The sequence below is a fragment of the Anomaloglossus baeobatrachus genome, chromosome 10, assembly GCF_048569485.1.
Source record: "Anomaloglossus baeobatrachus isolate aAnoBae1 chromosome 10, aAnoBae1.hap1, whole genome shotgun sequence".
NCBI classification, from domain to species: domain Eukaryota; kingdom Metazoa; phylum Chordata; class Amphibia; order Anura; family Aromobatidae; genus Anomaloglossus; species Anomaloglossus baeobatrachus.
In genome coordinates this window covers 132,388,518-132,402,323 of record NC_134362.1, presented here as the reverse complement: position 1 = coordinate 132,402,323, position 13,806 = coordinate 132,388,518, and the positions used below count along the sequence as shown (strand labels likewise).

The 13,806-nt window shown below is 41.2% G+C and overlaps 1 protein-coding gene across 3 annotated transcripts in view; it reads left to right on the top strand.

The window, feature by feature from the left end:
* DUS2 (dihydrouridine synthase 2) overlaps positions 1 to 13,806 on the top strand; it is a 498,816-nt gene that overhangs the window by 195,086 nt on the left and 289,924 nt on the right. For all 3 annotated transcript variants that reach the window (XM_075325642.1, XM_075325643.1, XM_075325644.1), the window contains exons 6-7: positions 8,778 to 8,838; positions 11,134 to 11,181. In XM_075325642.1, coding sequence (XP_075181757.1) covers positions 8,778 to 8,838; positions 11,134 to 11,181 — 109 coding nt within the window. The remainder of the gene's footprint in view (positions 1 to 8,777; positions 8,839 to 11,133; positions 11,182 to 13,806) is intronic.

The following is a 13,806-nucleotide window of genomic DNA, read 5'->3' as shown; positions in this document are numbered from 1 at the left end:
ACGTTAACAAAATCTGTGAAGTACCTGTGGATCTAAAATGCTCACTATACCCCTAGATAGAAGCCTTGAGGGGTCTAGTTTCCAAAATGGTGTCACTTGTGAGGGGTTTCTTCTGTTTAGGTACCTTAGCGGACCTGTAAATGCAACATGGTGCCCGCAATCTATTTCAGCCAAATTTGCTTTCCAAAATTCAAATATTGCTCCTTCTGTTCCGAGCCCTCCCATTTGTCCAAACAGAGGTTTCTGACCACATGTGGGGTATCGGCGCGCTCATAAGAAAGTGGGGAACAAGTTTTGGGGTCCATTTTGTTGTGTTATTTCCTCTAAAAGTGAATATATTTGGGTTAGAGCAACATTTTTAGGTAAAATTTAATTTTTGCTTTTTTTCATTCCACACTGCTTTTGTTCATGTGAAGCACCTGAAGGGTTAATAAACTTCTTGAATGTGGTTTTGAGTACTTTGGGGGGTGCAGTTTTTAGAATGGTGTCACTTTTGGGTATTTTCTGTCATCTAGGCCTCTCAAAGTCACTTCAAATGTGATGTGGTCCCTAAAAAAATGGTTTTGTAAATTTTGATGTAAAAATGAGAAATCGCTGATAAACGTTGAACCCCTCTAACTTCCTAACAAAAAAAAATTTTGTTTCCAAAATTGTGCTGATGTAAAGTAGACATGTGGGAAATGTTATTTATTAACTATTTTGTGTCATAGAAATCTCTGGTTTAACGGTATAAAAATTCAAAAGTTGAAAATTGCTAAATTTTCAAAATTTTTGCCAAAATTCAATTTTTTTCATAAACGCAAAAAATATTGTCCTAAATTTGGTACTAACATGAAGTCCAATATGTGACGAAAAAACAGTCTCAAAATTACCAGGATCTCTTGAGGCGTTCCAGAGTTATAACCTCATGAAGTGACACTGGTCAGAATTGCAAAATTTGGTCTGGTCATTAAGGTGAAAATTAGCTCCGTCACTAAGGGGTTAAAGCTATGTATTTATGACCATCAGGGAGGAGTCATGAATATAACAAAACATAAATATATGAAACACAATCCTCAATGAGTTTGTAGAAAAGCGTATATCACATGAAACCGGTCTGTTGCGTTAAATTAAAGTTCACCACTCCTAAGGAGCCTGGGGTCAAAGGATAGAAAATGATAAATAACATACATGGAGTAAAAACTCAGGTGAAGAGTAATTTGGTGACTACTGGCTGAGTGGGATAGTGTGACATTAACTGTCAGATATAGATACCTTAACATCCTCGTATGTCTATATAGGATTTGAATGATCCTCTTATCCATTCTATTCCAGAACTATATGACAAATGACATATAACGTCATGTTTAAGAACTAAAGAAGAACATGAGCCGGTGGTATTATATAATGTAATATCCAAATAATAGTATTTACCAATCGGTCCTGAGAAAATGAGATTTGTAGAACCACCTGGGTCTTTTTTTCCGGATAGGACTGAGGATATAATTATGCCCTAGGTAATAAAGGACCTGTTGCCTCCAGCCTATACAGTTTGCAGTCTATAATATACAATATAACAATATATGCCATTAGAACATTAAACTGATCAAGTGCCATATTACCAACTGATAAATGAGTACCAGCTTGTATTTATCACCTATTTCAAAGCAGGGGATTACTTGTCTGGTTATGGGAAAGCAGTCCCAGAAAGGTATGTAGAAATCAACACCTAATTATAGGAATAGAGAAACACGATAGTGGAAAGTGTCTGTTATATGGTGAAAAAAAGACATTCAACTTTATAAATTCAAATGGGGAAATGTGGGGTGTTGCTTACCCCTTGGGAGCAAACAGCAGGAGATACCCTCTATTGTAGTGTCTGTGACCTGAGTTGTAGAATTAAATAGAAGGTCAGGAGTCTAGTGGTATTCAATAACGTTATGTGATCCTTGTAAAAATCCATACCTTAGTGGGTGGTCGTCTTGGTGTGGGGATCTGGAGGTGCCTGGGAGTGACATGTGTAGTGAGCTGTGTCTCATTTAAATAGTATATGGGCGTCGCGCCCAAAAATCTGCTTCTTGGCTGTGAGACGCATAGATCAGATCAGAGACGTGGAACGCATCCCACGCATGCGCCGCCGGGGACCCAGGCGGCGCATGCGCAGAAGGCTGTAACCACGTCCTGTAGTGTCGGAGTGATGCCGCTGAGTGGCGCGCATCTCGCGCATGCGCCGCCTGGCCCCCAGGCAGCCGTTCCGTTGGACTGGAAAAAATACATTTAATTTTTTTACATCCTCACAAGAAAAAAACACAATAAAAATCCTCAAAAAATATATTAGTGTCATCTATCTTATTAGTGTGCCGGATTTATTCTATTTTCTGGACGATTATTTTCCGAGCACCTTATTTATTTCTTAAAGTGAGCCAGACTTCACTATTTTGCTTTGTATTTCCCTTGTCATATCTTTAAACTTGTCAAAAAGTTGGATATTGACTAAAAGGGCCACTTAATATGGTGGTCTCCTAAAAAGAGCCACCCCTTGGCTGGGTCCTTCCCGGAGGGATATCTGGCTGGTTTATGTGTTGAGACTCCTCACAATGACTGAAGACTGGCATAGTCTATAATCCGAACCTTTCACTATTGTCTCCAAGGCTTCTCGCAAGCTGCGCCAATTCTCTGGAACACACTACCAAGACCAATTTGATTTAATTCACAATACCCACTTTTAAGTGTGCCTTAAAAAGGTATTTCTTTAGACTGGCCTGTCGCCTCACCTCACTTAACTAACTATTCCTATTGCCCTTACAATATTTTCTTCAATATCCGGTCCTTTTTATCATCTATTTACACCCTCCATACACTTAATAGCACTCTGTTACCTCTACTTATACACATACTAGCTGGTGACTGGTTCGTGCAGTGATATGTGAATTCCCTATTTATTACATTGATGGTTAGAGCAGACAATACAAGCATTTTTTACTGTTTAACTTTTGTGCCTCCCCTATTTCCTCATACATTGCAGGGTCCTCACTCCTCTTCGTTTCTGTTGAATTGTGAAATTCTCTGTCTCATATTATCTCCTGTATGTCCCCTTTGAAAGGTAAAGTGCGGTGGAATATGTTGGCGCTATATAAATAAAAAAATATTAATATTGGTAAGAAAAAAAGCCAATTATCTCAAATATAGTGACCTCTTTGTATAGTCTGTACCTCTACATCACAATGGGAACATTTTAGAAAACTCACCTTTCTAAAATCTATCAGAATTGCACACTTCATGCCTATAAAATTCCACAAAATTGCAGTTAAGGCTGCATTCTATCTCTTGGCTAGATACAAATAAGGTAAAACCTGTGTGTTGTGTCTAAAAATTATAAAATAAAAAGAATGTTTCACCTTGGGAAATCTGTACAATGCGGTATATAGAATGCTCAAAGGGCATCTTTTTATTAACGGGAATGTTCACTGCTAAAAAAACAAACACCCAAAAACTTGCCAATTGTACCATCATTGCTTCTCTCTACTGTTGCCAATCTGCTGGCTACTTCTCAAGACAGAAGGATCAGGAGAACACTGATTGGTAAAGCAGTCATGAGCCAAAGGAAACCATATCCTAGCTTTTACATCCATCTCAGATATATCATGACCAATGTAGTTCTTCAGCCCCCATTGCTTGAATGTAGTCTTCATATAGCATACAGTGCCTACAAGTAGTATTCAACCCCCTGCAGATTTAGCAGGTTTACACATTCGGAATTAACTTGGCATTGTGACATTTGGACTGTAGATCAGCCTGGAAGTGTGAAATGCACTGCAGCAAAAAAGAATGTTATTTCTTTTTTTATTTTTTTTTTTAAATTGTGAAAAGTTTATTCAGAGGGTCATTTATTATTCAACCCCTCAAACCACAAGAATTCTGTTTGGTTCCCCTAAAGTATTAAGAAGTATTTCAGGCACAAAGAACAATGAGCTTCACATGTTTGGATTAATTATCTCTTTTTTGCAGCCTTTTCTGACTAATTAAGACCCTCCCCAAACTTGTGAACAGCACTCATACTTGGTCAACATGGGAAAGACAAAGGAGCATTCCAAGGCCATCAGAGACAAGATCGTGGAGGGTCACAAGGCTGGCAAGGGGTACAAAACCCTTTCCAAAGAGTTGGGCCTACTTGTCTCCACTGTTGGGAGCATCATCCGGAAGTGGAAGGCTTATGGAACTACTGTTAGACTTCCACGGCCTGGAAAGCCTTTGAAAGTTTCCACCCGTGCCGAGGCCAGGCTTGTCTGAAGAGTCAAGGCTAACCCAAGGACAACAATGAAGGAGCTCCGGGAAGATCTCATGGCAGTGGGGACATTGGTTTCAGTCAATACCATAAGTAACGTACTCCACCGCAATGGTCTCCGTTCCAGACGAGCCCGTAAGGTACCTTTACTTTCAAAGCGTCATGTCAAGGCTCTTCTACAGTTTGCTCATGATCACTTGGAGGACTCTGAGACAGACTGGTTCAAGGTTCTCTGGTCTGATGAGACCAAGATCGAGATCTTTGGTGCCAACCACACATGTGACGTTTGGAGACTGGATGGCACTGCATACGACCCCAAGAATACCATCCCTACAGTCAAGCATGGTGGTGGCAGCATCATGCTGTGGGGCTGTTTCTCAGCCAAGGGGCCTGGCCATCTGGTCCGCATCCATGGGAAGATGGATAGCACGGCCTACCTGGAGATTTTGGCCAAAAACCTCCGCTCCTCCATCAAGGATCTTAAGATGGGTCGTCATTTCATCTTCCAACAAGACAACGACCCAAAGCACACAGCCAAGAAAACCAAGGCCTGGTTCAAGAGGGAAAAAATCAAGGTGTTGCAGTGGCCTAGTCAGTCTCCTGACCTTAACCCAATTGAAAACTTGTGGAAGGAGCTCAAGATTAAAATCCACATGAGACACCCAAAGAACCTAGATAACTTGGAGAAGATCTGCATGGAGGAGTGGGCCAAAATAACTCCAGAGACCTGTGCCGGCCTGATCAGGTCTTATAAAAGACGATTATTAGCTGTAATTGCAAACAAGGGTTATTCCACAAAATATTAAACCTAGGGGTTGAATAATAATTGACCCACACTTTTATGTTGAAAATTTATTAAAATTTAACTGAGCAACATAACTTGTTGGTTTGTAAGATTTATGCATCTGTTAATAAATCCTGCTCTTGTTTGAAGTTTAATTATATATAGAGAGGGAACCACGGGTATATGCCGCGCTTAAAAACCACTGAAGTGGAAATGATGTGAAAATTTCTCTTTTATTTACAGCATTCCTACGCGTTTCAGAGACAAAGACCGTCTCCTTCTTCAGGGTAAAAAGAAATCATATAGACAATCAAAAGCTGGTATCTTATAAAGGATCCATACTGCCACATTGGCAGCTATGACGTCAACCGCCCTTCAAGATTGCAGGGTGATGACTCATCAGCACATGGAGACAACAGACACATGGAGGAAAAAGAAAAATCATTACATGAAATTTCCATATCGTTACCCATTCATGATTTATGATTTATCTCAGAGGGATATTTATAATAAAAATTGTAAATAAAAAAAGAGTTTATTTGTGTTTATTTCTTGTGTGAGGAAAGAGTATATGGAAGCTTGAAAGGAAGAAAAAAAAGTTAGAATAAAGGTACGAACCTATGAATCATATGCTGGAGAAGAAGAGGGGTGAATACCCAACCATTGTTCTGAAGTAGCAGACAATCTAATTTGACTACGAGCTGATATGTGATTAGAAGGGAAATAAAACCGTGATTAGTGAAATGATTCAGATCTATATCTGAAAGAAAGATAATGAAACCTATTTGTGTGCTGTTAAACTTGGTCATTTATTGGTTAAAAGGAATAGTGAAAGTGAGGATTTTTCGGCAGGACAGTTCCTAAAGAAATGTATGTCCCTGACTTAGAATTGGAAAAGGAAATGATTATATCCAAAAATAAAGGGATCATTGCCCAACCATTGTTCTAAAGCTGGGTTTACACACTGCAACATCTCAAACGACATCGCTGTAACGTCACCGGTTTTGTGACGCAATAGCGATGTTGTTTGCGATGTTGCAGTGTGTGAAACCTATCAGCGACCCGGCCCCTGCTGTGAAGTTGTAATCGTTACAAATCGTTCAGGACCATTCCTAGGTCCTTTGTTTCCCGCTGTGCAGCATGAAGTTTCAGTGTGTGAAGACTTTGCAGCGACTTTGTTAGCAACTTCCCTTTCAAAAGGCTGCTTATCAACGTCCCCAACAACCAGCTAGGTCGCTCTGCAGGTCCGGATCGCTGTTGCGTTTTTGGCCAGGTTTGCCTGTTTGAACGCTCACCAGAGACTTAGCAGAGACTTAGGGAGGTCACTATTGCGTCACCAAACCGGTGATGTTACAGCGATGTCCTTTGCGATGTTGCAGTGTGTAAACCCAGCTTAAAGCAGCAGACAAATCCAATTTGGCTACGGGCTGATTTGTGATTGAAAGGAGAATAAGGCCGTGATTAGTGAAATGATTCAGATTAACTGAATGAAAATCTATTACGTGCTGTTCAACTTGGGTGTTTAATGGTTAAAAGGAATAGTGTATGTGAAGATTTTGCGGTGAAACAGTTCCTAAAAAGAATGTGTGTCCGTGACTGGGAATTTGGAAAAGAAGATGATTATGTCCCAAATTAATGGGACGGTATCAATTAACCGGGTGAAAGAAGTTCAACTGAAGCAAGAAAAGGACGCATGCGTGAGGGAATGGAGCAGGTACTGATCTGTCAGGGTGAAAAGAGTTCAGACCGTGGGAAAAAACTTTAGTGCGCAGTCGCATGAAACAAAACTGACTCAGCAGAGGTGACCCTGGGTCAGAGCTTGGAACATAACGCTTACTGCGGTGTAGAGTAGTAGGGAGAAAACAAGTGTGCAATATCCAACAAAGGAAGGGTAGTGGGCAAACACGATCTGGAGAGGTGGAATGAATTTGATGAAGTATTTGCTAGTGATAAAGCACGCAAATAGGTTTCATTATCTTTCTTTCAGATATAGATCTGAATCATTTCACTAATCACGGCTTTATTTCCCTTCTAATCACATATCAGCTCATAGTCAAATTAGATTGTCTGCTACTTCAGAACAATGGTTGGGTATTCACCCCTCTTCTTCTCCAGCATATGATTAATAGGTTCGTACCTTTATTCTAACTTTTTTTTCTTCCTTTCAAGCTTCCATATACTCTTTCCTCACACAAGAAATAAACACAAATAAACTCTTTTTTTATTTACAATTTTTATTATAAATATCCCTCTGAGATAAATCATAAATCAAGAATGGGTAACGATATGGAAATTTCATGTAATGATTTTTCTTTTTCCTCCATGTGTCTGTTGTCTCCATGTGCTGATGAGTCATCACCCTGCAATCTTGAAGGGCGGTTGACGTCATAGCTGTCAACGTGGCAGTATGGATCCTTTATAAGATACCAGCTTTTGATTGTCTGTATGATTTCTTTTTACCCTGAAGAAGGAGACGGTCTTTGTCTCTGAAACGCGTAGGAATGCTGTAAATAAAAGAGAAATTTTCACATCATTTCCACTTCAGTGGTTTTTAAGTGCGGCATATACCCGTGGTTCCCTCTCTATATATAATTAACATTCTATATTGTTATACGGGGCCGCTGCTTGAATCACACGGACACTCACATGCTTTTGAAGGAGTTGTGACTGGCACAACCCTATCAGGTGAGTGTTAAGCTGGGTTTACACACTGCAACATCTCAAACGACATCGCTGTAATGTCACTGGTTTTGTGACGCAATAGCGATGTTGTTTGCGATGTTGCAGTGTGTGAAACTTATCAGCGACCCGGCCCCTGCTGTGAAGTTGCTGATGGCTACAAATCGTTCAGGACCATTCCTAGGTCCTTTGTTTCCCGCTGTGCAGCATGAAGTTTCAGTGTGTGAAGACTTTGCAGAGACTTTGTTAGCAACTTCCCTTTCAAAAGGCTGCTTATCAACGTCCCCAACAACCAGCTAGGTCGCTCTGCAGGTCCGGATCGCTGTTGAGTTGTTGGCCAGGTTTGCCTGTTTGACAGCTCACCAGCGACTTAGCAGAGACTTAGGGAGGTCGCTGTTACGTCACAAAACCGGTGACGTTACAGCGATGTCCTTTGCGATGTTGCAGTGTGTAAACCCAGCTTTACTGTTCCTTTCCTATCACCACTTGTTATATCGGGTAAGACCCTATTGCGCCCTTTGTCTCCCCACTTTTTAGTTTCTTGTTTGAAGTTTGCAGGCTCTAACTTATTTGCATCTTATCAAACCTGCTAAATCTGCAGGGGGTTGAATACTACTTGTAGGCACTGTATATAGTTTGTAAACCTGTATCACTAACTTTATCATGGTCATCTAATGTGTCAGTAAAAAAAAGTTGACTTTCCATTATTTTTTTAAGAGGCTGTCAAGAAAAAAATAAATAAAGTTGGCAATACTTATTGAGTCTGGTAGGTAGGTGACTGTCCTGCCAGACCTGGCATGTCACTCTCCATAAGGAGAAAACTTACCTCAGATGTTTTATTTTAGCACTGCCATAGGACCATTGTTAAAAAAATAAATAAATAAAAAATATATACTAGTAGACAGCTCCTTTTAACAATGCATAAGTTGTATATGTAAAACTACTGCAATTAATTAGTGCAATGTCATTACATGATCAAGATTATTGAAATGAATGCCTTCTTCGGTGATTTATTTATTTTAACTTTCTACTGTAATTTTTTCATCATAGAGAGAATGATGTTGCTGCCATTGACATTAACATGGGCTGTCCAAAGGAGTATTCCACCAAGGTATTTTTTACTTTTTTTGTTTTTAATTCATCTTTATTGGCTTTCGTTTTCAAGTGATTTCCTTATCTGCTGCTTACTAGTATATGGCTGCTCACTGCTGCCAAGAAGAGTCCAGCATTTTCATTTTCATTTCTGTGCATGATTAGATAATTAGAATTGTGCAAAGGGCATCACTTATCTGATGAAGAGATAACTAATTTGACAAAGTTAATTCTGAAAGGTAAAGGCCCCGTCACACTAAGCAACATCGCTAGCAACATCGCTGCTAACGAACAACTTTTGTGACGTTGCTAGCGATGTTGCTGTGTGTGACATCCAGCAACAACCTGGCCCCTGCTGTGAGGTCGTTGGTTGTTGCTGAATGTCCTGGGCCATTTTTTAGTTGTTGCTGTCCCGCTGTGAAGCACACATCGCTGTGTGTGACAGCGAGACAGCAACAACTAAATGTGCAGGCAGCAGGAGCCGGCTTCTGCGGAGGCTGGTAACCAATGTAAACATCGGGTAACCAAGAAGCCCTGTCCTTGGTTACCCGATATTTACCTTTGTTACCAGCCTCCGCCGCTCTCACTGTCAGTGCCGGCTCCTGCTCTGTGCACATGTAGCTGCAGGACACATCGGGTTAATTAACCCGATGTGTCCTGCAGCTAGGAGAGCAAGGAGCCAGCGCTAAGCATTGTGCGCTGCTCCCTGCTCTGTGCACATTTAGCTGCAGCACACATCGGATAATTAACCCCATGTGTGCTGTAACTAGGAGAGCAGGGAGCCAGCGCTAAGCATTGTGCGCTGCTCCCTGCTCTGTGCACATGTAGCTGCAGCACACATCAGGTAATTAACCCGATGTGTGCTGTAACTAGGAGAGCAGGGAGCCAGCGCTAAGCATTGTGCGCTGCTCCCTGCTCTGTGCACATTTAGCTGCAGCACACATCAGGTAATTAACCCGATGTGTGCTGTAACTAGGAGAGCAGGGAGCCAGCGCTAAGCATTGTGCGCTGCTCCCTGCTCTGTGCACATGTAGCTGCAGCACACATCGGGTAATTAATCCGATGTGTGCTGTAACTAGGAGAGCAGGGAGCCAGCGCTCAGTGTGCGCTGCTCCCTGCTCTCTGCACGTGTAGCTGCGTGCGCTGGTAACCAAGGTAAATATCGGGTTGGTTACCCGATATTTACCTTAGTTACCAAGCGCAGCATCTTCCACGCGGCGCTGGGGGCTGGTCACTGGTTGCTGGTGAGCTCACCAGCAACTTGTGTAGCCACGCTCCAGCGATCCCTGCCAGGTCAGGTTGGTGGGATCGCTGGAGCGTCGCAGTGTGACATCTCACCAGCAACCTCCTAGCAACTTACCAGCGATCCCTATCGTTGTTGGGATCGCTGGTAAGTTGCTTAGTGTGACTGGACCTTAAGCTTGCAGTGAAACTGCTGTTTTATGAAGACAACTTTTGCCCATTTGTACTATTTGGGTATATTTATAACAGATCGAAAACCCTCAGGATTCTGGAGATTTGGATTTCATTAAAGACCTACATGAACATTGCATCGAATGACCATTTGGTTGACTAGAGGACCTGTTGTCAATTTGGGTTGCATAGCAAGAAATTACAAAAACTTCATCCATGGGCATTACAGATATTGTACTTAGGTGTTTTTTGTACTTAGTGCTCAGCAACTTGCCAAGTATTCTGTAGATAGTCAATAAGTTATGATCTTGGAATAACCCCTTCTCAATGAGGCTATAAAGGCTGGACATCACAGAAGGACAAAGATGGTAGCCGTGGGGTCCTTCAGCAGGCCCCAAACTGCCATGACAACACATTTGCGGCATGTATTCCCAGTCACCCAATTTTAATGCCACTGACAGTGATTGACGTCCCCAATTAAACTCCAGCAATAGGAGTGCTCTCTGATAGCTGCAGTTTTGGGCAGATGCCATCTAGGTAACACAGCTGGCATCTGCCTGTTATGGTGCAGACTCAGCTCCTGAGAGCGCTCCACAAAGAACGCACTATTGCATTCTATGTCTGGAAGTGAATAAAAGCAGTATTTGTTAGTGCGCAGTTAGGCATCAGTAAGCTAAACAAAGTACAGATTTTTAACCTTCAGGAAACACCTTCATTGTTTTGCTGCACAAACATTCTACATCCTCTGTATTATCCTGTTGAGTTCTACAATTTGTGGGCATTGTCATTTCAGTAAACCTGAACATACCTTTATATGGTCTAGTCTTCCAGAAGTGTCCTTTGTATTACTGAAGCACAATACTTTCAAACCATTTTCTTGAATAAATTGTTTATTCTCTAGGGTGGTATGGGAGCGGCTCTTTTATCAAGTCCAGAAAAAATTGAGAAAGTAAGTAATGTTTACAGTAATTTTGGTCACTTTTGGTATGCAATAGTTGACTCTATTCTGTTCTTTCCTCTTTGAAATAACCAGGTCGGATTTATACATTCCCTACACACTAAGGCTGTGTGCGCACTATGACGTTTTTGCACACTCTGAAAAGCGCTGCAAATACGCACCAGAGGCAAAAACGCAGCGGTAAAAATGCATACTTTTTACCGCATTTCAGTGCGTTTTTGGCTGCGTTTTGCTGTGGTTTTAATCACTGCGTTTTGCTGTCCATTTTTTTTTTTTAGTTAAAAAACGCAGCTAAAAAAAAATGTGTGCGGACAGCAAAAATGAAAAGTCATAGACTTTGCTGGGGAAGCAAAGTCATGCAATTTTGAGCTCAAAAACGTTGCGAAAAATGCTCAGTGCGCACATAGCCTAAGGGTGTTGCACTGAACACTTTTTATATTTCTGCATTGGATAGCTCTGAGCACTAAAATCTGAACTACATCATATATAGCGACTTGGATTACACATCCAATTAGTATACTTGGTCTATTGCAGCTGAGCAAAATTTTAAAAGCTGAAAATGAGGTTCTTAACAGCTTGCTAAAAGTGTATAAGCACACGGCCTTGACAGGGGCAGCCTCTTTAGTGGTTGCTGCTCTTAGATGCAGCCCTGTATGACCACCACCAATGCCCGAACACTATACCAGCTGAGCGAGTGACCCAAGTGCTCAATAAAATCTTTTTTGCCAGGCAAAGCCCCAATGCTCTGGGTCACACCACACCACAGACAGCACCACAACAACACCATAACAGTAGGCGCCACATGGAATAATAGAACAATAGAGGGCCTTCCAGTTTCATTGTGTTCAACCCCCCTGCTCAATGCTCATTTCACTAAACCATCTCATACAGATTTCTGTCCAGCCTCTATTTGAAGACTCCCATTGAAGGAGAACCTTCCGCCTCTAGTGGCAGCCTGTTTTACTCACTGATCAGCACCAACGTCAAGTGAACTGATCTAAATCACATTTACTTCTGATGTCATGCAACAAACTCCAAACAAGTAGATTGGACCCTGTTAGGCTGAATTCACATATCCAGTAATCCTCCGTTAGAACAAATCCAGCAGCAATCCGTTGGCAAAAAAAATGTGCAAACACAAGTTTGTCTGTTTTTGAAAAAATACACTTTTGTAGGATTCGTTTTTTTAACATGGATCCATTACCTGATTACTATTTAGCCATCCATTTTTATTTGATTTTTTTTTTAAGGATCCGTTTTTTTCTTTCTGAATCAATTTCAAATGGAAGATAAATTGCAATCCGTTAACGAATCCGTGATCCATAGACTCCCATGGTAAAAATAAACAAAAAACTGGACCCTTCAAAAATCAATTTTTTCAAAGCTGACAAAAAAAGTTCTGTTTGCACAACTTTTTTGCCAACGGATTGCTGCTGGATCCCTTCCAACAGATGATTACTGGACTTGTAAATATAGCCTTATTCTGTCTCTTGCTAACTCTGAAACACGTGAGGCTGAGGCCAAATCGTTGCTGATTACCAGGCGAAAAAACCCTACATAATAAAAAAGGGGACCTAGAGTGCACATCCAAATATTTTGCATCTCTACTGCAACTTAGCAAAATTTCTAAAAATAAATATAAGGTTCTTGATTAACATTATGGCATACCCCATAGATGCGCTGCTTGTCTGGCATGATGGGTTGCCAAGCCATCCCTCAGTCTTCCTGACAATGAACATGATGGCTTTTTGTCCCATGCTTGACACGATGAGCATGGACATCATGTAATAGAAGCATCATATAAGGAACCCACCAAATTCTGGATGTGTAGGGGACACACATACGGTTGTGCTCAAAAGTTTACATACCCTGGCAGATTTTTTGCTTTCTTGGCATTTTTTTTTCAGAGAAAATGAATGATAACACAAAATCTGTTTTTTCCACTACAAGGTCAGTAGTTGGGCGCAGCCATTTATTGTCTAACTACTGTGTTTTCTCTTTTTAAATCATAATGACAACCAAAACCATCCAAATGACCCTGATCAAAAGTTCACATACCCCAGTTCTCAATACCGTGTATTGCCCTGTAACATCAATGACAGCTTGAAGTCTTTTGTGGTAGCTATAGTGAGGCTCTTTATTTTCCCAGATGGTAAAGCTGCCCATTCTTTTTAGCAAAAAGCCTTCAATTCATGTAAATTCCTGGGCTTTCTTGCATGAAGTACGTGCTTGATTTTTCCCTAGAGTGGCTCAATAGATATTAAGGTCAGGAGACTGAGATGGCAACTCCAGAACCTTCACTTTGTTATGCTGTATTCAATGACAGGTCGACTTGGCCTTGTGTTTTGGATTATTGTCAGGTTGGAACGTCCAAGTACATCCAATGCGCAGCTTCCGGGCTGATGAGTGGAAATTTGCCTCCAGTGTATTCTGATAACATGCTGCATTCATCTTTCCTTCAACTTTGACCAAGTTTCTAATGCCTTTGTAGTTCTCGCCTCCCCACATGATCAGCGATCCACCTCTATGCTTTACAGTAGTAATGGTGTTCCGTTCATCATAGGCCCTGTTGACACCTCTCCAAATGTAACGTTTATGGTTGTGGCTAAAAAGTTC